This window comes from Mchenga conophoros, linkage group LG22 (genome assembly GCF_057382185.1).
Source record: "Mchenga conophoros isolate Kocher_MC1m ecotype Shallow Benthic linkage group LG22, M_conophoros_male_GT1.1, whole genome shotgun sequence".
Lineage (NCBI taxonomy): Eukaryota > Metazoa > Chordata > Actinopteri > Cichliformes > Cichlidae > Mchenga > Mchenga conophoros.
This window is the reverse complement of record NC_140546.1, coordinates 12,666,656-12,690,540: the sequence shown is the minus strand read 5'-3', so window position 1 is coordinate 12,690,540 and position 23,885 is coordinate 12,666,656. Positions and strand designations below refer to the sequence as shown.

General features: G+C 40.4%; 1 protein-coding gene across 1 annotated transcript in view; it reads right to left on the bottom strand.

Moving 5' to 3' along the window:
- The window catches only part of sdc2 (syndecan 2), a 42,749-nt gene extending 20,121 nt beyond the window's left edge, over positions 1 to 22,628 (bottom strand). The window contains exon 1 of the mRNA XM_085261328.1: positions 22,180 to 22,628. Within this exon, the coding sequence (XP_085117454.1) occupies positions 22,180 to 22,239 (60 nt within the window). The 5' untranslated portion in view covers positions 22,240 to 22,628. The remainder of the gene's footprint in view (positions 1 to 22,179) is intronic.
- Positions 22,629 to 23,885: the final 1,257 nt, after the last annotated feature.

Here is a 23,885-nt window from a genome sequence, read left to right as displayed (position 1 = left end):
CCTTTCTTGCATACTACCATTAAAAAGGATGAGCGCAGCCTTCTACAACTTTATGTCCCTATAAAAGATTAAGGAAATGGCTCTGAACTGCGGAACAATCGAGCGAGGCAGTCATTCTGCGAGTGCTGCTGCTCCATGCAGGTGTCGCCTGACTTCCTCAGCCTCTGCTGCTCAGCAAACACACTGATTTCTGAAATACGACAGATCAGCTACTGTAACTCTTCGCTGCACAGTGAGAACATTTTCTGCCTACAGAGAGGGTATCTCAGATTAAAACTGCCTGCTTTTGGAGGGATTTTTCTTGACGAACAGGATGTGAAATGTTGAATTAGGTGATTTTTATGGACATGCTAGTGACGTGTATGTCAAAGTCCAGTGAAAGAGCTTATACCTTACTGTAGAATTATATACGGACATTACTGTTACCAAGAAAATGAAACCTAGTGATGATGGCAACATACACTGTGTGGTATTTTTAGCGTAAAACTTAAAATCTATTGACTGGAATATCATTAGAATTTGTAGGTGAAAAACATCAGTGATCATGTCCCCAGAAAGCATCATCATCAGCTCAAAAATTACTTTTTTCACTTTCGTTTGAGGCCTCTTAATATGCTAAACTAAACTGATGACACCAGCTACTCATTAGCATCATGTCAGTTTTATGCCTGTTGCCTTTTGTATGCCATTTATTTTAGCTAGAGCCACCATCTTGCCTAACTGAAGCCTTGAAGGGCTGCCATGTTTCTTCGAGAACAAACAAAAGCGAGTCAAAGTTCATTCCGACAACTCCCACTAACAATGAACACCTTCTGGCAGCAGGGATTTAATTGCTACTTTCAAACACAGCTGCCAGAGTTTATTACTCTAGCTCGTACCATGCAAACTGCACACGTGGGCTCCTACCTACAATAACATGCTGCTTTTGAACCAAAGCCACATGCACCTCTGTTTGGAGTGAGTCTGATTTCCTACCCAGTATTCCCAACAGGAAGAAAGTCAATTTCATAGTCCCCCCCCCCCCCCCCCCCCCAAAAAAAAGATGAAAGAACCCCACCACTAATATGAAACACAGTCCAATCCCCTAAAATTGTGAGAAATCAGCGTATTTTAAAAAGTGACTGCTCACTGAAGTGTTGCAATTATGGGTCTCTGTGGCTGCATCAGTGTAAGAATATTGATTCTCTCACGTGCTGTGCACACATTACAGCCGAGTTACTTCATCTCAGACCGCTAAATATTTCAGCACTGTAATTAAAGGCTGTCTGATCCTGTCAACTGGCTTCTCTTGGAGCAGTGATCACATTTAATGTAAAGTTAATGTAAACCTTTTCACTGTGAAATTTGCCCCTCTGCGCTTTCCACAACTTATAATGAGGGGAACAATGTGGAGCTCATGTGGCTTCAACATGGCTCTATTTAGAAATACCTCAGTGCTGTGGTATCCACGCTCATGGACCGTAACTGGCTTTTTTTTTTTTCTTCTTCACTGCCTTTTGGACAAGGAGGAGCTTTGCAGATTCCCAGGCCGAGTGAGCACTGCTGCTCTCCCTTGACTGAATCACTCCTTCTCTACTATAACTCCCGTGCTTATATGGCCACCGGGTGGGAATTGGGGAAAATTCTCCACTCCGGTAAATGGCCTCTGATATGCACGGGAAAGTCTAGATTCTTTGTCAACTATGAAACTCTACGCACTGGAAAATGAGTTTTACCTTCTAGTCATCTCTTGTGCAGAGAAACGGTGAAACTGTAAGATTTGCTTCGGCAGAACAGCCCTGCTCCCTTCAGACTGGAGAGAAATATGAAGCTTCAGAAATAATCTTGCGTTCAGCAGCGAAAAGAGCAAATGGAGTAAGCGAGGGTATTTTAAGTGCATTATATAAAACAGGTTTCATATTCTCTATCTGAAAGATAGTAACCCAAAAACCACTAATCAGCACCATGTGAACAATCCGGAGTTTCTCCATTTAGCTGGAAGTGATTGCACAGCCCATAACATGAACACCACATATCAGAGGCTCAAGCCACTTAAAGGCTCTTAAAATGGAGCTGAGCCATGTGTACACAACGGTGAACTGCTGTAAGTGAGACTCGACGTGTTTAACAAGAGTAGAAAATAAAGTTTTACCAACACTTCAACCGTCTACTGAAAGGGAAGACGATTACTTGGTCAGTCTGATTTTTAAGCTGTTCATATTCCAAAACTACTCACTTATAAACTAAATGGGGCAGATTAGCTTCCTCTGTTAAGTTTTAAAGCATCCTTACGTCACATAACTAATCTTCTAATTGATCGAGATGCGCCCACAATGGCTGTTTTGGCTTTAATACCATGATATTTTTTTAGTTCTCTTCCTTCATTTTGTGGTAGTCAGTTGCTTTTTTCAGCTGTAATCCAAGGACTTTAAAGGACCAAAACTGTAGGCTTGTATGACTGTCCCTCAGAGCAGACTGCAGGACTGGAGAAGAAGAAAAAAAATCCCCAGGTAAAAGCAATAGCGTCAGTCATTAACAGAAACACACAGATCCACTAAGCGAGAGGAATCATTTTACTGAAGTAGTTTCTACATTCACTTAATGGACACCTTTGGCTTTTGGGTCAACCTTTCAAAATAACCTAAGCCTGCAGTATATCCTGGGGAGAAGCATAAGCATTATGACAAAACCCTATTGTCTCTGAAAGGTCTCAGTAACTCTCTTCTATTCACTCGCTCCCAAAACAACATGAAACCTATCCGGCACCAGGGCCCTGTATCGGTGCAGTCTTTCACCTGCACCGCATTAATTCTCACTTAGCTTAACTTTTAGGGCACAGGTGCACACTATATGAGACATAAGCCTTTTGTCTATGCATGAGCAGGAAATTAATAGTTATGTTGCTAACTTGGCGTGTGTTCTCCCTGGAGCTGCAGTGCATATTAGAGGAAGTACAATATAGAACATGCATAACTCTTCCCCCCCTCCTCATTTCCTGTAAAAGCTCCCATCTTTCAGCTGTGGTATGTAATGCTCACCTCAGTGGGCAAGAACATGTGCATACATTCACCCCTACTTAAGCACACGCAGTTTTTAACTACCTCTCTATGTCAAAAGATTTCCTGCTCTCTTGATGCAGGCATACGTGCTGTGGTTGAGTACCATGCGGTCCTGAACTGAAGCAGTTCTGTGTTCGGATGCTGTCAGCAGCCAAGAGACAACACGGTGGGAAAGCTGGGAAAGAGGAATACTTACAGACTGTGCCAACACCATCTGTAAAGGAAAGCAAGACTGAAAACAGGTCTCTCTTTATCACATGTCTTTGGATTAGCCTGTTCAGAGGACAGGCTGGACGGTGGAAAATATTTTCACAATTATTTTTGGACTTCATGTGCTTCATGTGATGTGTTGCATACACTGTCAGAATAATGAATTGTATTATCTTCCTTTATCAGCGAGAACACACCAAATTCTTATTAGTGCATGAACAAGTAGTTCATTATTTGATTAGCTGCTTGACATGAAATGTTTCATCAACTGACTAATAATTTCAGAAGAAAAAAAAGTGCATCAATCTCTCAAATGTGAGAACTTGCTGCTTACTGTCTGGTTTCTATCACTCCAAATTAAATATGGCTGGATACTGGAATTTTGATTAGGAAAACATGACAATTAAAGACAGTTCACTGCACTGTTGTAAACATAAATTTCTATGAACATGGCCTGAAATTAATATTTTGAAATTGGTGGGGAATTTCCCCTTTAAACGCTTCTCAGAGCAGGGATTTATACACCTTGGAGAAGGCGGGTCAAGACCGGTCCTAGCCTGCTACGTCAGGGTGGGTAGCTAGAAATAATAGGTGGGAAATTTGGGACCACCTAGTTAATACATAAATACATGCAGCACATACACACAGAGGCAGGTTCTCACTGTGTATGTCAAAATACTTAACACTGCTATCAATCAATGTCCCTTACAGTTGTAAAAGCGAGAGGGAATAAAAATCAACAGTTAAATATTAACATCCACTAAAAGCTATAAATGCCTCAGCCTCTGGATAGATGCTTTTATTTAGATATGATCTAGAGGAAAAAAAATGTTTTTTTTAACGTTAGGTTTCTCATTCAATCGAGTCCTACAGTAAAAGTACAAAACATCACACACATATAACTGAATTAGTCAGGCCCCTCCAGCCATCAGAAACAATCGTTGTTGGGGTTTTTTTCCACCTCAGTGATAAGATAAGATAAGATAACCTTTATTAGTCCCACACGTGGGAAATTTGTTTTGCCACAGCAGGAAGTGGACAGTGCAAAAGTTATGAGGCAAAAATTAGAATACAATAAGAATAAATACAGTACACAACTGTACAGAATAGAATAAAATAAAATACTATATACAGTAGAATAAAATAAAAATAAATATACAATAAGATAAAAATAGAATACAAATACAAATACTATATACAACTGAGTAAAAATACAACGATGACAGAAAGGATTATTGCACTTAGTATTATTGCATATGTATGGATGTGTGTGCTTGATCAGTTAAAGTCTTTATTATGGAGTCTGACAGCAGTGGGGAGGAAAGACCTGCGAAATCTCTCCGTCCCACACCGTGGGTGCCGCAGTCTCCCACTGAAGGAGCTGCTCAGTGCTGTCACAGTCTATGTGATGATCTATTACTGAGAGGAAATTTAGACTTTATGGTGGAGAACAAAAAACAAGATAGCCTCATCTTCAGACTGCCTCATCTAGACAAATTACACCAAATTAAAAAAATTTTTTGCCCCCATGCAGGGTAAGCATGAGTAAATATCTCAACACTTTAACACACCGTTCTGCTTCATCTTAGTGATGTTTTACGATCTGGATAACAGAAATATATACAGAAGGTGATGTTAACATATCGCTTCTGATAGAAGTCCATGTTTGCATGCCTTCAAGTGTGCATTATCACAGCTCGATTTGTACAAGTTGCTTAAATTATACACAATAACTGCAATCTTTCGCTGAAACTCAAGCAGTGTGATAGTCACTGACTACACAATTACACAAATAACAGACATTTAAATCAATACTAAACGTAGCTGATTGCAGCATCCCTTTTCATATTGAGAGTAGTATTAGAGACTAAGATGTTTAAGCATCATTGCTGATTTCGTTATCACCCTGTACTAAATGATCGGGTGGATAAATAAAAGTGTAGCTATAGCTATGAAGAAAATTCTGTAGAAACCCCACCTCTTTGCCGTCAGCAGTGTTTCACTGATGCACAATTTTGCACTTCTGCTATTTGATATCGTACCACTCCATCTCCATTCTGACAAATGATCAGCAGTCTACGCAAGAAAAATTAATTATTGCTGGTGTAACATGCTGCCAGAACGATCCTTTTATGATCTCACCAGATTTACGACTTGTTGACTAAACTGGAGACACTGATCTCAAGCTCAACAAACTGAACTTTAACTGTTTAATGAAACAAAATAAAGTTAATTCTCAAAGTGGGCTGACTACCACAACATTTAAAGTGAGTGAGTATCACACAAAGTGACAGATGAATCGAATTATATTTTACTTATAGTCATAGGTAAATGGAGTTGCATTTGCCAACAACAATAAGAACTTCAAAAGCTTCTCAATTGTTCCCAAGCTGAGATATATCAGGCTGTTTGCTATAAATCTCGGCTGTGCATGTACATACACGCAGACACAAACACACACACACACACACCTGTGCCACAGGAAAAAACACACCGTCAGTACAATGCCTTTGATATACACAAGAACACACAGGCATATATATACTTTTGAAGTGTCGCATATCCATTGTTGGACAAGTTGGTCTACAGCCAAAATACATAAATTTTTCCAATTTTGGATGAACACAGTACACTGAAAACTCAAACAACACAATTGTTGGTTGAGTCTAGTTTTCATAAAATAGACTCAACCAAAAATACATAATTACCGCTGAATTTTAGCAAAAGTTGCTTAAATTGGGGTAGGTGAGTAATTTTCAGCTGGCCACTAAACTATTCATCCAGTTTCAATGAAAATGAACTCCTGTATGAGCTGCAGCTGTACTGAATGTCTCTAGCATTCGAAGCTAAGTCAGATTTTTTTTTAAGGATCTTAATATACCCTGAAAGTAATCACTTATTTCTTTTCTTTCATTGTGTCCGACTGCAATGCATTTAACCCTCGGCTCTCTTCTTTAGGAACATTACACTGTTAAATAATTAAATACATTTGGTTGTGCAGACATCCACAGACAGACTAGATTAAACAAACTTAGCCACCTAGACGCAACGTCTTGACCTGGCAGTGTAGCATCTAAATAAATTCAGTACAGCTTAGTGAATTGAGGTGGAAAAACCCTGCTACGCTTTCATACCAATTCTTCCCTGATGAAAGGTGAAGTATTATGAAATCAAATGAGCATATACAGATGAGAAAACACGAGTTTATATGATTAAAATGCAACTATCCAAACCTTCTACACAGGTGCAAAATGTAAAAGGAAATAAATGTTGAAACTGAGCCAGGCAGCTATTTCATTTTGTCATATATGGATTCAGCACATTCAAAGTCCATGCCATAATCAGAGTTGCTTTGACCCTTTCAACGACCTCTTCATGCAGTGTGCACATGCATGGCCTTCAATCTTTCTTTCAACCAACGCGTATACTGTACATACACTCATTTCTTCCAGCAGGTAGTCGGTCTGTCAGTCAGCTCACTGGAAAGGGATGAATGCGGTCTTTCAAGCTGCAGCAAGCCTACAATATCAGCCATTCCAGTGCTAACACAGGTGCTGCTTCTGCTAGATGAGTCAAATAGTAGTCAAGTGTGTGATACTCTCTAAACAGAATACATACACAACGAGAATCATAATCACCTGAGAGACACACTGGGGCAGCCAGAGCTCTGTGTTCTGCACCACTGACTCACAGACTACTGGAATGCGTTTTGTTTGAACCCTATCACTATAATTAGGCTTTGTGTATGTGTGTGCACTTGTTCCATGATGCTTTAGCATTCTTTGTACATGGACTCTTTGTTCTTGAGCTGGGCAGTTGTTCAAGTATTGCCAAATGCTTTTTGTGTGAATTACATGCTGAAAAGAGCTCAATCTGATGGGGAAAAAATATATATATTTTTTGCACTTTGGCATCTTATCTTCACTCCTATTAGCTGCTATACCTCTGGCATGCACATTATGCCTAACATAAAGGCACACAGCTAAGGGTTTTAAACTCAATGTCCTTAATCTTTAAAACAATGGCATGTACATGCTTCCAGGCTTGAGAGGGGGTCAGTGTAATTAATCACTGACCATGTGCTGCAGACTTGCAGCTAAGCTAATCAACTTGTCTTACTCCAATCAAGTTGCAGAAGCGATTCACTTTCAGCTCAGTAATGGCATTGCACATTCAAGCAGTTTTTTCCTTGCAAGAGAGGCTATTTAATCAATCATTTTTAGGAAACTGGATATTTAAAAAAAACAACAAAAAAACCATTCCAGTTCAAAACCTGCAGGGGGAAAAAAAGTCTCTTTTTGGGGGAATAGATCGACTGTGAGAGGTTTCTGCTGTTAGCGGTCAAAGCCATCAACAGTCCTATAGGGCTTCATGTCAGTGAACACATCTGTCACACCTCACACGGTCTGCTTTTCTCTGTCACTTTTTCAACAGAATGGCATGGTTTCCATTAACACACCCTTTTAAAGGCTGGTGTGTCTTTGGAGTTGTTGTATATTTAGCCCCCACGATGTGGCTGCACCTTCTGGTCTAACATAAGAGTACATGCAAAAGAAACTGCGTGCATGCATATGCATAAGTTCACTACTATTTCAGTTAGTTTTTTGAAGTTGTGTCTTTGCAGTAACAAAACCAGTTTGAATCCTGAGCTCTTCACTACCAGATCATTAACACCACAATGTGAAAACTCTCTCGAGAACTACGGGGGTCAAAGTTTGACCCATTTCTTCCAGACCACACAAACTAAATCAGACTGACAGTTCAGACAACCAAAGTTTAGAATAAAATAACATATTTCCCATTCCTTTTGATACGTATGGCTATTTTTGCAGGCAGCGGAAAAAATGAGCCTCCACACTCCTGTCAGAAAGACAATCCTGTAACTGCTGTCAGCACCGACAAATAGGCCTTTATCACCTAAGATTATAGCCAGAGGAAGAAAAAAAAAAAAGAGCGAGAGATGAGGCAGAGGCATGCAAGGAAGGGGAAGAGAAAGGAGAATGGTTTTGTCGCTTTGTTGGCTGATCTGGTTCAATCCTTGTGGTGCAGCAATTGAATTCCCATCCAAGCCTTTTCCTTAAGAGGATTTGGACTCAAGGGAGTCAACAAGCCACAGGACTACAGGGCAAGGGGGAGGAAACCCCTGATCAAATGATTGGAGTGATAAAGGAGAGGCATGGGTGCATGGGTGCGAGGAGAATAGATTGGAAAATTGCGTAGAGGTAAAAAAGAATTGATAACGATAAATCCTTCACACTATCACTTCTAGCAGGAATAATGTGGCAGCTATTTAAAGACTGGTAGGAAGCACAGATGGTTAGGAAGGTTAATGAAAGATGTCACCACATTAAAACCATCAGAAAGCAAATGTGAAAGAGAAAGGGGGCAGTAACGATTAAAGTGATGGATAAACAGTGGACGAGCAGAGGCAGGATGAAATGACGGGAGAGGAGTGGCAGGTGGTGATCTCTGATCCCATTATACAGGGCTAATCCTGAGCAGCAGTGAGTGTGTTTGGATGTGTAATGGTGTGTGCACACATTGTTACTGTTGGCATGCAGGAACACAAGTTTTGAGTCTGTCGGTCAAGTTGTAGACGGGTATTAAGAAAAAAATAGAGCGAAATGTATGAAAATTTCACTGCAACGCTAGTGGAAAGGTTAATTAAGAAAATGTTATTAAAGGTGTGAAAAAGAAAAATTGTATATAATTGTAAACTTTCACTTAACACTTTAAATCTTTGCTAAAGTATACATTTCATGAGAAATAAGCTATTTTGTTCCACTACTATGGTGAATCTCGACTGAAGTCTGGTTCTCAATGTTGCACAGAATCACTTCTCTAAAGTTTTAACAAGACATTTCTCTGTCGCTTCCCAATTCATTTTCTCTTGTGCCTGCCTGCTCTCCATCTTGCCCTCGCTAAAAAAGCAACAAACATCTGACAGCTCGATGCCTGTCAGATCTCTGCCAGCTTCCGCAAAAATAATAAAACTCAGGTGTAAACTTTTCAGAGCCTGAGAAACAGCAGGTACGGCGTGATGACTGATGCTCAGTGCATGCAACCAGGCAGCTCTCATGTCTCAGAGTTCAAAGTGCCATCGCCTACAGTGCAGTCATTCGGCCAGTTTGTCTGGACGTGAGTCATCATCGATTAAATTGCATTTTATGTTTTCAGGATACTCAGGATTTAACCTACATACACAAACACACACATAATGCCAAAAGGGTTTTATCTTTTGGTCCTAATCAAGTCTGGGTCACCAGGTCATATGATGATGCAAATGTACTCAAGCAGGTTAATGTAAGCTTTATAAAACTGTCTGTTCAGAAACGGAAATCCTCCTCTTATGTTCCGGATAAAAGAAAAGTGTGATTCAGCAAATTAGCAGCACATATTATCAAAACCTTTATGGTTTCTCCATATGTTATTTGACGTGTTGAGCTTTCTTCTAGTCGAGCGATACGGTTACACTAAAGCCAAGTTGGGTTGTAATGTGTTGGCACGGGCTAGAATAAATGATAAATAATGGCCACAAAATTCTTCCCTTTAATTCACTTGATGAAAAAAAAAAAAAAGAAAAAAAAAAGGAAGACACATCCAGATCTGAAGACACAGGCTTCAATTAATGTACTGGAAGGGATTCTGAGCCATGTCAGTTTGAAGAAATGTAGGCTCTGATAAGAGTTCTGAAGTCAAGAGTTGCGGGGGATATAATAGCACATTTAAGCCTTCATTAAAAGACATCCTGAAAGTAGGTCAACAGAAGAAGACATCTGAAAAGTGTTTTCTTGGCAGGACATCTCTCAACAAAGACGGGCAAGATGGCAATCACAGATGGAACCAAAAAAGAAGGTGGCACAAAGTGGGCTCCAGCACAACAGAGACGAGCTCCAGCGTGGACTACGCATGACTCATGTAATTGCACATTAATGACACTGTCTAATTATGGGTGGGTGAGCTGAACAGCTTTCCAGGCTCAGCTTATGGTCCGATACCACAATCTTCTTTTTCTACTCTCCATCAATATAAAACCTTTAAATATTTCCAAATATGCCATATTCAATATTTTTAGCAAACCTCGGTACAATTGTTTAGCAATACTATAGGTGACTTAATTAGGTGGTGCATGTATATCTATACTCAGGTGTCCCGTGTTGGTAAAAAACACTGTTTACTTCACCGCCATCACACAGTTACCTGTATGGATAAGCAGTGTTAGAAAGTCACCCAAGGTTCAAGAAGCACAGGCTAAAGATTAGGGACCTTTTAACTGTGTTGAACACTTGCACTTGGCATGCAAGCACCACCACACTCACAACTACTTAGAGTCACATTAAACTGGCGTTAACACCAGTTTAATTTGCTCTCAAGTCAGAGTAAAGCCAAACAGCTCTCATGTAAAGCTAAAACAATTAGTTTATATTTAATTAGTTCTTCGAAATGTTTAATTATCCTATCACTTTGAAAAATTGGTTTATTGGACTCACTAATAAGCAAAAAACCTTAAACTTTAAGTGGTTCCAACTTCCTCAGGATTTAGATTTCATGTTTTCTTTCCTCTATACATCTCATACTACATTATGATAGAAAAAATAAGAAGTCCTCAAAATTTCCCTTTTCTTTTTACTTTTGTGGACTAATCCATTCATTCAAAATGCTGTAAATAGATAACAAACAAATGCTAGTTGCTTAAAGCTTTACAGGAAGAGGTAAGCCTCCAGTTAAATATTATGGCATATGCTGTGTTACGAAAAAAACAAAATCATGCTAATCTCTCAAAGAGGAAGTCATTTATAATGTACGTCTGTGTGCATTCGAGTGAAGTTTGACAGAGACGGCACATCACCATCCGCTCAGTTCCTGTGCAAGTTGAAACAAACCGATCCACAACAAAAGGAAAAATGCTTCCATGTTTTACATATGTCGGCCAGCTGCTGTATGTGCGATGCATTTTTCTCTTATCAGCCAAACAACAAAGAGAGAGCTTAGAAATATGAAAGAGTGACTCGAGTCATTCTGCATCCTGCGAGGTGGGTTACACTTCAGTTTTGATTAGCCTCTCACTGGAAAGTCTTTTAGGTGAGGACTGTGCGATTTTTATATTATGTTGAATAAAAAGAAGTTCCTACTCACGGGTGGGCTGTCTATATCAAATGCTGTTTTTCTTTGGTATATTTTTGTGACATTTTTTTAAAGTTTCTGGCCTTGCTTGTCATTGGAAATGAAATTCTTATTCATGTTCCTGTCCTATGTAAATAATTGAATTCTGGCACCCAAAATAGTCCCAGTTCTGCCACCAACGCAGCTAAGCTGCATTTTCAATATTTAATGAGTATGTGAAAGAATAAGCTGAGACTTTGAAAGAGTGCCAATTTATCAAGATGGGAAACACACTTTTGTCTGAAAGAACACACAATTACAAAGCCAAATAACAGAAGACAGAGATTTTTGTTCTCCTTCTTTTGGATGCAGGACAGAAATCACAACCAAAATTCCTGTAGCTAAAAATGGCTTTCAATGTGTCTGCCAAACCTTTGCTCTTGTGCTTTTCGCCCCAATTCATTCTCCGTGCTGTAATTCTTCAAGAATGAGTGGTTTCTTAAAACTACGGTTCGGGAAATGATCCTGGAAGGTCCCGAGATGACTGGCCAACTGGCTCTCCACCCGGTGCTCCAGGTTCAACTTCCTTATTGATGGCTGGCTACTAGGGTCTCAAAAGAATCATTATGTGGTTAAGAAAAGTCAAAAGATGAGTTTAAAGACAGCTTTTCTCCCAAGTCTTAGGGGAGTCAGGAAAAACAATGCAATAAGATGAAGCCATAAGCTCGAATAAATCGTACGGCATGAGAAACTTTAAAGATTGATCAAATAAAAACAAAGATATGCCATGAAAGCTGGGAGAGGTTGTGGTGGCACACTGAAAAGCTTCCATTATCAAAAAACCCCACCACAAGGCAACAGATGTGTTGCACAGTTTTAGCACTGTAGCTCTAAAAAAGAAAAAAGTCATAAGGCGTTTTGTGGTTACCGAGTCACACATGAAGTGCAACCACACTAAACAAAAGCAGAAGCTGCTAATCATCTTCAAACGGCTATCTTCAATAGCTTCTTCAGAGCTGATGCAGTAAATGTGGAGGCAGCTCTGTCTGCCATATACACATGTGGCAAGGCCACTCGAGTTCATCAAAAAGAGCATGATGCTCCACAGTTAATGCTATAAAAGATGAAGGAAAGAGCTGATGCAGCCACGATTAGTCACATAAAATTACAGCAACTTGTCATTTGCTCTTTTTATGATAGAGGTGATAATTATTCCTTATTAAGCATTGGCCACAAGTGTAAAAGAGACTTTTCATCTCACTAACAATGAAACTGTTTTGAGGTATGGTATTATTCTAGTAATACTAATAAGACACAGATTTTGCCTCAACTTAGAAAGTTTAAAGTCAACCCTACTGATGCTGAGCCTAATAATCAGAGTTTTCTTCTCACGGTGCAATTCAACAGAGATGTTTTGTTAGACCTTCCTCTCCACTCCTGTAGCTTGTAACACAGGCTTGCCGAGCTCAAGCTGAGAGATTCTTAAACCCGAGAAAAATCCCTATGGAGCCAAAGCTGACATTATACTGTACTTATTTTCACAGCCTCTGTAATCATCTTCTTGACTAACAAGCTAATTTTCTCAATAGCATAAGTACTGGTCCAAAATCGCACAAGCTAGCCAAAGAGTTATGAGTTTTGGAGCTGCATGGTTTGCCAGTAAAAAACTGTCTCCTCAGATCCACTATTTCATTTATTGTGGTGAATCTGAAACCCCCTACAGTGAAAGCATAGTAAAACTGGGAGGCTCCAGCATTTCCTGCTGAGAGTGGAGGGTAGCGGTCATGCAGCCATTCCACTCAGCCACCCAATCACTTGATTAAACAAATTATCATCATCAAAGTAATCAAGCTTTGCACCCTGCCGGCCTTCATTACACCATGAAAATGGGTTTAACCATAGCATGAAAATCATATGGATTACAAGTGAAGCTGTGACCTTGGCTGGTGTCACTGTCAAAAACGGTTTTCGTTTTTTGGGGGGTGGCGTTTGAAAATAGAAAGCCAAATAGGCAAAGAGGATGGGTGAAAGAAGAAGACAGAATGAGGACATTGAAAACAAGACAAAAAACAAACAGACATCATTTGTTTTGAGATTAATATTAATTTGCGGAGCATTCACTTTTGTTTTTCAAAAGTATGGCAATGTCTCCGATCTAAACGTAGTCAGCAGTGCACAAGTAGATTTCCAGTAAACGGGTCAAAGAGTCAGCTGTGTACCCAACTGCCGACATGACACATTCTGACTGCCAGGCTCTGTTTATCTAGATACCTCTTCCTGAAAATTTCCACCCATCAAAAGGGTCACCCTGCAAAAAAACCTAACAAAAAACCCCACACACGCCAGCAGTCAGTGATACTTGCATTTCAAAATCAAAAATGGTTTCCATATGACATGGCTTCCCAGGTCTGAAACCTCTCTGGCCTGAATAATGAACCCAATCCCTCAGCACTGACTGCCGGGGAGCTGAACGCTGCTGATAGGGTTTACAGTTGGTGCCGAGAACACAGATGGCTGTTAACAGAATGAATTAGAAAAGATTAACTCGCCTGGTAGATTTGCCACATTAGTTCCCTTTGATCATGTTAACAAACATGGCAGAGAGATGGTCTGTGGCGTGATAAGGCTCGGGCTGCACAGTTATTGTGTGGGCAAATCTTACTTTTATTTAAATAACACTGACAGTATCAAAATGCAAAACAATGTGGAAAATTCCAATGTGGAGTTCAAAACAGCAGGCAAGATGTTGATCAAGATGCCAACTGTGCAGGCAAGTCAATTTCTTCTATGCAACTGTAATAGTTTGCACATGTTTTGCCTCATTAAGTCATGCCTGCTATAAGTTATTCATTTTCCATTTCTGTTGAAAAACTAGAGACCATCTTGCGGGACTGGAATCACACCAGGCACAACGACAATGAGATCTCACACATGCTTATACATCAGACAGAGATGCTTTTGTAAGGGAAGCTACAAACGCATTAAAAGCTTAAGTGGCTCCTCCACTTCAATTACCATTTCACACCAGTCAAGTTTTGTGACTGTCTCTTCATACACCACTTCTCATTTACACTCACGTGTGATAAAATCACATCTATTCTTTCTTTCTCATTTCTGCAATTCTGACAACACATTTTAAAATCAGCTACCATCCTGTTATGGCCATTTGTAGTCCGAGAGTTGCAGAAAGGAAAAAGCAATCTTGCTTGGTATATATATCTAGCTGCTATTCATATTATGCTTCTGAAACTCAAGCATTGTCAGAGAAGCTAAATATTTAACTGTTTTACTGCAGGATTTTGCATGAGAAGTAGGACAGTGAGTTTAGAACTCATTGCAGAACTCCCCTGACTTTTAAATTTACCCTAATTCTTCTGAAACATTTTGCTTCTGAATTGGTGTAAATATACTTCTCAGTAACTACCACCCTAAGAGATGCTGCTTTTTATTGCAGTACACTAACAAAAAAAACAAAAACAAAAAAAAAGAAATTAAGAACAAAATTAAGTAAGGTGTTCCTAATAAAGTGACTAGTAAGTGTACACTGTATACGTGTTTGTGTGCGACTGTGTCTAAAAACTACTACTTATATATTTTATTAGTAGATAGCAATGTCCCTTTACATATTTTCCCTCTTTTGAACCACTGTTAGCTCATGCAGTCTTACAATATGAGTCACTGTCTCAACTGGATGGCTAATGTGGTCAGAGTTTAGACTTTCATCGGATGTCTGCCACGGTTCCAAGAGCAACTCAGGATACAGATCTGGGGTGTTGACATCAGAATTCCTTCAAATCAAAATAATGAAACTTCAGCAAAATCATCAGTAACTATTACCTTTGAAATTAAGCTGGAATTATTTGAAAACCACTACTGAAAACTAAAATGTTTTTCTGTTGCCAAAAATATGGAATACTGGAGACATTTTTAAGCCATAGCCCTATGGAAAAAAGCCCTAACATTAAATTACAGGTTATGTGCTCATAAGGAAATTATTGAAAGCTGGAAGCATTCAGCAGTTTACTTAGACTACCCACACAGAGACAAGAAGGAAGATTTCCTTTTTTTTTGTTGACATGTTATAATGGCAAACTCATCTCAATTATGAATATTCATGAGCACTTAATTGGAGCCTTTAAAGTCACTGCTTTTCACTAAATTGAGCTTGGATAACACACTGGCCTGCATTTAAAGGAAGGAAGTGTTGTGTGCTGTGTGGGGAGTTCACTAATGAATTCCCTTCCCCAGCTCATCAACTTCCCCAAATACTCTTTGGAATCTCACCGTTTTCGTATGAAAACAGCTCTAAATTAAGTGATTGCATGGAGTTTAATTTGTGGTGGGTAATACACCCTGCATAGAAAGCATAATTTACATGCTTTAGCTCATTCAGAGCTCTTTTGACTCAAGAGGAGGGAAATAATGGAAACACCAGACATTAAAGCAGAAATGTTTCTGTTTGGAAAAATGCCAGTGCAGATATCAATTTGGAGTCTTTTTGAAACGATAAAGCGTGCTCGTAAATATGAGTGAGCACAGATGTGTTAAATGTGCCGTGCTGTTTTCCATAGCAATCTTCAGAGTTAGATGGAAAAAATCTAGCTGACGTCATGGCTTCATATATCCACCATATTTGGATAGTGTACACATGGAACATATTTGTCCATATACCAGAACAAAGTGAGGCAAGACAGCGTCACAAGCTGCATTTGATTTCATTTCATCATTTAACGAGCCAGCCACCAAAACCTGAACTGACCACAATCTAAACTAATGATATTTAATACAACTTAAAAGGCAAAGCCTTTATTTTAAATAAAGTCAAAGGGTAGGCCGTCGAATGTCCGAATTCCCAAATTATAGTAACAGGAACAGCATAATGTATAAATCCTGTTCATTTTTCTATGCTTTGTCCTCTATGAACACTCTTGATTTCAACAGATACTTATGTTTAACAACCACCTGAATATCATTGCAATCTCAAAATATCACCTAAGGCCTCAATTACACAAACACAGACACCCGTCTGCGACCATCTGGCAACCACCAGCTGTAGGGAAAAGACTAACCCCTAACCTAACCAGTTGGCAAGTGGTTGCTGGAGGTCAGTGACAGTTGCTAATATGAAACTGGTTGCAAAAAGCATATGGTACTGCAACAAAAACCTACTTACAATTGTCTTGCTCACTAGTAATTTCCTGCAGTCAATTGCAGTTTACATGGAAGACCCTGACTTTGCAAACTACTCACCAAATTTTCATTTCCCAGTTTATGTCACAATTTTTCATGCAGCACTACAGCTCAGACAGTAAATGATGAGTTTCTGCAGATAAGATGGCATCATCCATGCAAACTATGGGTAACTGGGGCAATCTGCTTACTATCAAAACAATTACTTTTGGTACAAAACTTCTTGCAACCTATAAAAGCATGTATTCAATTCAGTTCTATTCTGTTTATATAGCACCAAATCGCAATAACAGTCGCTTTAGCACAGTAGATCGTACAATAATAGATACAGAGAAAAACCCAACAATCATATGACCCCCTATGAGCAAGCACTTTGGGAACAGTGGGAAGGGAAAGACACATATTCCCTAAGCAGTTGCCAATACTAATATATATATATATATATATATATATATATATATGCACACTGTTGCACCACATGGTTCAAGCCCCACACAAGACACTTTGCACACCTCACAAGGCTGGCTATCTTGGCGGAAAACGACAGAGAGAGATGGGGTTAAACTCCTTTTCTTTGATCTCTCTTTGTTTTTCCTTCTACTGACTTAAACTGTAAAGCAACAGGCAGTTAAAAAAAAAAGAAAGGAAGAAAACAGACGTCCTGACAGGGTTTTCCCCCCCATTTCTCTTCGTCAGAGCCACAATCCCCTCAACCACGGTCCTGCCAAGGAAGTTTCCATTTGCTAAGCTAATTAAACCGAAGAAAAATGGGAAGAAAAAGGGTGGGAACACGGGTGGTGGTGAGGAGAGGGGGGTTATGTTCCTGATTTGCTGTGTCTAAATATTTTCAAAAAAGATCGCGACATGTGCGTGCAAAAGGTTTTGTTCAGTGCCGTGGCTCCAGATAGGCTGTGTCCCAACACAAACTAGCACTACTGTCACTGATTTCTGCAGTAGCCATGTCACCTTAATGTGTTTTCCCCATGCTCTGGTGGCTGGGATGACTGTGTATTTTAAACATGTGGTTATAAACTTGCATATACACGCACACACATGGATGTAAAAAGGCAAAAACAGGGTCATACAAACATGCCCATTAAACACAGTTTGACTATTTGTGAGTCTCTACTAGTATGCACAAGGCGCTGCCAAAGCAAAGGCCTCTTCCAACTCATCAACAAGGGAGAGGAGGGGAGGAGAGAGGAGGGAGGGAGGCAGCTTGCTTCAAACACATACGTTCTGCAGATGTTAGCAAATTCAATACAAGCTCTCACACCTTAAGGAAAGGGAAAGAAGGGGGGGGGGGGGGGAATGAGTCCATCTTCGATGACAAAAAAAGAATATATATTATTTTCCTTCATTTCTCTCCATCTGCCTGAGAGGGAATATGCTGACAGTGTTCTCAGCCCACTCTGAGACACAGTGGTAATGACATACAGCATCTTGACCGCGCAGGCAGAGATGTGGCAAGAGGGGAGCAATGTGGAAGAGGGACCCAAAGAAACAACAAGGGGGAGGCAAGAGACCATGTGTGTTTATCTACTCGTGCTTGTGCGCCAGCATGGTGACAAAACAACAGTTCATGCATGGACACAGATGGATTCAGGGAAAAGGGTGGTGGGGGGTGGGGGTGGCGTTGTGCTTTCAGTGGTCTTGCAGCCCCTGCCTCCTGTGGAGTCCATTAGCGATTGCATAATGCTTGGCAGACAGGGACTGAGTGAATGCGCCCCCTGAAGGGTCAGACACTAGCGAGGACGTAGGATGTTCTGCAGCGCTCAGAAACTCTGCGCTCCCATGTGTGTCAATGGCAGATTAATGAGAAAAATAAGAAGTCCATGCCCCCCACCCTGCTTTTAAAAAAAAAACCTGCCGGACAAAACGCAAGCAGTTCCCTGTGAGCTGGTTATTATTTAAGACTGAGGAATTCTACACTGATGCAAAATAAAAGAGCATCATTAAATATACAGCAGGATAAGCTGCAGCAGCAGCACAGCATCTGGCTCCTGCTTGTACGTGTTCATTTTTATTCTCAATACTGGCTTTATCTACCTTTTAATGCCCTCCTTATTTGGACATTTCTGTTCTCGCATTTCCCTGCTGGTCCTCTCCTTTAATAGTATTCCCTTCTGGATTGAGTAGCGATTGAATAAGAGAAATATTTTGCCCATGCATTGCAGACAGGCATTTTACTTATTCATCATGAAGACTACTGGAAATGAAGTGCTTAAAAAAAAAAAGCTTGTTGCTGTTAACAATGGTGAATGGAGAGAAATTTCGAGTGTACACACCTCATTCAGGCCCTGAAAGCCTTGTGCTGTGCAAAAAAAAAAAGAAAAAGAAAAGAAAAGCAACACATTCAGTTCAGTTGCATTGGATAGAACGAAAAAAAAAAGAAAACATTAAGAGCGAAGAGAATGAAATATGAAAGAAATGCGTTTTCAAGATTAACATAAGCTTCATATCAATCTAATCACAAGGTAATAACAGTGTCAGTTATTTGCTCTTGGTCGAGGAAAGAATAATGTGTGTGAGTGTATTTGTATCTTTCTGGTAGTTTGAGGTTGTCTGGAAAAAAAAACTTAAGTTGAGAGGAAGGTCAGTTAACATTTGTGTTTTTGCTTTAATTACCACCAAAGCAGCAGATACAAAACAGTCATTTTAGTCATTTAATGAATCTTGAATACAGCTGCGGGACCTAGATGACATATCCTTTTCAGTAGAGAGTCAGCACCTTCTCCCCTCCCTGAAAAAGCCATCAAAGGCTTCATCTTTAGTTTTGTATTTGTTGCATTGCCCTTCTCAACCTTGAAATATTCTTAAGGCTCAGGCTTGGTGTGTCTTTTTGTCTGTTTGAGGATAGGATCCAGCCTCACTTGCCCTTTTGAGACGATACAGCTTTCACCCCAGATCATCTTCATGAATGGGGCAAGTCTACAACAAATGTCCAGGAAAAAAAATAAAAACTGTCAAATCTTCCATTCAATGGCTACAAAATACTGTGAATTTGAACCAGACCATTCACTGTAGCTCTGTCTCCTTAATCCTTCAATTTTCTTTCCCATCACACTCTAGTTTTTCCTCTACTGTCCTTGGAAGAGAGGCTCACACAATATCCAGCCTTCCTCTGAAGTCATTCCTTCTGAGAACGAGACAGTACTCAGAAGCCCCCCCACCCCACCACCCATAAATCACAGATGTAAAGGGAGGTGAACAACACCCCCGCTTCCCACCAAAACATGACACAAATTACACACCACAACATCTGGTGAGTGGTGTGCACCAAAACACAGCAGGGTGGGCTGAGGATATATAGCCTAGCTTCACTCAAACTCATCCTCCTTGTTCACAGAAGTACTTGGAAGCAGAGGCGTGACAAAGGGTAAGGTTGTAGTGGTCGTCAGCTGATAAAGACAATCCTGGCTGACTGAAATTGAGCTTTCTCTAGTTGTAAGGGAACCAAAAAACCTAAACGAAAAAACAATTGCATGTTAACTCTAGATGAGCTAAATCTAAAAGAGAGACAGAGGGTTTACATCCACCTTCTACTGGCATATGGTAGTGCCCTGAAGCTGTTGCAGGATGTGCCCGCTGTTACGAGACTATTTTTAGACCAAACTTATTGAAATACGCCAATTCTGGCATGCTCACACTCAAAGGTTACTCAAGCATGTAACACAGAACACCTGAAAGCAAACAAGTTAACATGCAAACTCGCCACTAATCAGCTCTGTTACGATCATGCCGCTTACACTTTGATTGACTTGAAGTAAATGTTTAGGTCATGTTAAAAGGTACAAACACCCTGTTTCCACAGGTAGCCTGCTCTAAAGATAATGGGTTAATCCTGGAAGGCTATTGATGTAGAGCTTTTCTCCTTATCAAAGTAACCCCAGGGATTGTCTGACCAATTTGTTCGGATGAGAGCGTATTGACCAACCGATCGACATGACAACTCAAAGATTCCAGACCTTGAAAAATGAGAGGGGAAACAATCAGACCGCTGCAGCTCCACACTAAGTACATCATCTTTGAGAGATATGACGACCGCACGCAAGCACGGTTTGGCAAAACCCGTCTTTTCATTAGCATGTGCAAGGACCTCACATGTGAGATTGCTGTAAAAGAATTACTCAGCAAGCAAGCTGGTGAGCAGGAAAGCAAACCAAAACACGATAAGTAAAAGAGGCACTAGTGGCGCCTAGAACTGCAGGGTAACAAAGAGTCCTGTCTCTTGCTCTGTGGTGATATAATTCCTTCTCTGAAGCCAGGAGCAGTTAGTTTTATCATTAAAATTTCAAAAGCCTCTAAGTGTTACAACATACCTCTGTGATGTAGTGGGGTAATTAACACACAGACAGATGTGCCTGAAGCAGGTTATCAACCACTTGTCAACATCGGTGCCAATACTGAGAATCAATGTCACGTGTCAATTTCCATCAAGGTCTTTAGGGGACACTGATAAAGGGAGGCCAGTAATGATCAGGTTAAAGTCTGCGTGTGCCTGCGTGTATGAATAGTTGATGAAGATTTAAAAGTTTTGCCAGATATTATATTTTATTCATATGACTCTAAAATGTAGCAAAAATTTCATTATAGGTCTATAATAGAAACCTCTGAGTATAATTGTCTCTTGTACTGAAATTTTGAGGACCTTTACAAAACTTAGCATCCTATAGTCAAAGTACAGTGAAGACTCATACGGTTTCTTGCAGACACAGAAAACATTAAAATAAAAAAAATGTGAAAAAAAAGTACTCTGGAGGTGACATCATGTAAAACAATGAGTCATTAAAACAACAGTGACTGAATCAGCTAATTAGACAAGTGGTTCTAACAGTGGAGGAGGCACTGTGCCAGGCGACAAGTCACAACCCACAGAGAAACAACAGGAGGGGACAATAATGACAGAGGCTGCACATAAAAGTGCCAAAATCTGTCATTCCAACAACCCAGCCAATTTACAGGGCGATGCCCACTCAGTTAGGAGACTTACTCTAGCCTGAAACTGGGAAGAGATAAGGGAAACTTCAGAGATTTTTTTAAGCATCATTAAGATGATTCTTGTCATCAAAATGAAGGGAGAGGGGGGGTAACAGAATTCTCCAGTCATGATGACATTTGCACTACTACTAATGTGGGCATGAATCTGCACAGTTGTCTCCATGGGGATTAAGAGATTCTCGTGAAATCACTGCAATACAGCTGCACAGAGCACCTCGTAGCCAGTTTAGTGACCCCTCGTTCCAGCCTAACTTTGCTCGTATAACGGCATTTAAAGTATGGAAGACTAAAGCCGAGCACCTCTGGGTAAATAAGAACGAAGGCAGGTTTAAATCTAAAAGAAGTGAATACTTGAGCACAGGGGCAGCAGTACCTTTATTGTAGCTGGATAGATTAGCTGACAACGATTTATCATTCTAAAGAACCCTTCTCGTTATTTGCCGTGAAATTAAAGACTTCTTTTTTTTTTGCTTGGAAAAAAAAATAATGCTTTGACGGGATTCCTCTAACAGCTACAAACAGCAGCGAGTTGTCTCTACGTGGACCCAAGTCGCCTTCCTCGCCCCCCTTCACAGCCCAACTCAATGCTCAGTAGTTTAAGTTTGCTTTCCAAACCCCCCCCCCCCAAAAAACTTACCGTTTCCCCGGCGAGGAAAACAACCAGCCCGAGGGTGAAAATTATCCAAACGTTCCTCATAATTCCTCTGTGAGAGTTAAAAACGCGTTGTGGCAAACGAAATGTCAAATGTTTCCCCACTCTTCTTCTTTCTCCCTCTCGTTTTCCTTGCACCCAACTCCTGCCGCTTCTCTCTCTCTCTCTCTCTCTCTCTCAGGAGTGGGATCCCACCGGATACGTGTTGCGTTTTGATTATTCCTCCTCCCCTCACCCCGGGCACTTCTTTTTTTTCTTTCTCTCTTTTTTCTGCTGTGTAAAATCTGACTAAATGTATGTAACCGTACAAATGCGCACGGTTTAACAGCGAGGTCCTCCGCGCTCCGGTGTGTGTCAATGGAATCTGCACGAGACACCTCGCTCGCTCTCCCTCCGCGCGAGCGCTCGCTCAAAATAAGAAAGGGGCAAAGTGTAGAAGCGCGAGCACGTCGCTACCGGCGCTCCGGTGAGTGCGTGCGCTCCTTTCGACCGAGTCACCGCGAGACGCAGAGAGAACTTGCGAGCGAGCGACCAAAAACAAGGCAGTAACGACACTCACAACAAATCGCTCGTGTAGTTTTATTGGTGTACAGTAAGTCTTTATTTTAATTAGTTTACTATTGTCTATTATTTCAACCCGGGAGGTCGGATAACAATTCTGCACGAGGATAAAAAGGCTCGGCTAAATGAGCCATTTATCTCCTTGTCTGCGTAACAATCCTTAATTGCACCGTAATGAGGATTACACAGTTTAATTCAGCAACTGCGCCAATTTACAATCAAGCCTCGAGTTTGTCGTGCAGCATTTCTACCAACGCGTTTGATTAGCTTCTGCAGCTGTATTTTTGTATCAGTAAACAGGCTTTATGTGAATAAAGCGCAAAGCACCCCGTTAGAAACACGCTCACAATATGGGTGGAAATAATGCTATGGGCAAAGTCTCCCCCTGTTGGTATAAGTTGACAACTTTCTCTAGAGGCTTAAATCTGCAGTTCTGCAGTTTGTGATGAAAACCAAGGCTGAACATTTAACTTCTGATTCAGAAAAACTACGTTTGCTTTCACCTTCATTGCACCTTTTTTCTTCTTTGTTCGCAGATTTATTAAGTATGTCGAGTGGTTCCTGGTTCTGGTAAGTCTTTAAGTGTTAGGTAGTTCTTGGTAGAGTATTGCACCATCACTGGTTGTGTTTTTTCTAGTGAATTCTTCATGTTTGCAAATCATCAGCTCATGCCTCTGAGGCAACACACACACATCCTGACATCTTCAGATTCACAAGACTAAGTGCTTTTTCCTCCCTCATCTAATCTTATTAAAACAAAATAAAATACTGAAATAAAATGCCATTTGAGGCACAAAGCACAGGCACAAAACTAAATTCCAAGGAAACCTTTCTTTGAAAGATTCCCTGAGCGTTATTGAAAGGCTATTAGACAAATGTGGTATGTTTTAATTACATTTCAATCAGTGGCAGACACTTTTGTACAAAGGGTGGTAAAAATCAGAGCTGGAGCATATCAAAAAGAAGCCTTTGAGATGGAGAGCTTCAACACGCTGTTCCACTTTCCACCTGACACAAGTGACACTCTGCTTGTTGGTGCATGAAAGAAAGTTGCAAGCAATCACCCCTTCTTTTTTTGAGGGGTTGGGAGAAGTTGCTGAAGGAAAATCAAGGTAGAAAGAAGATGGTTT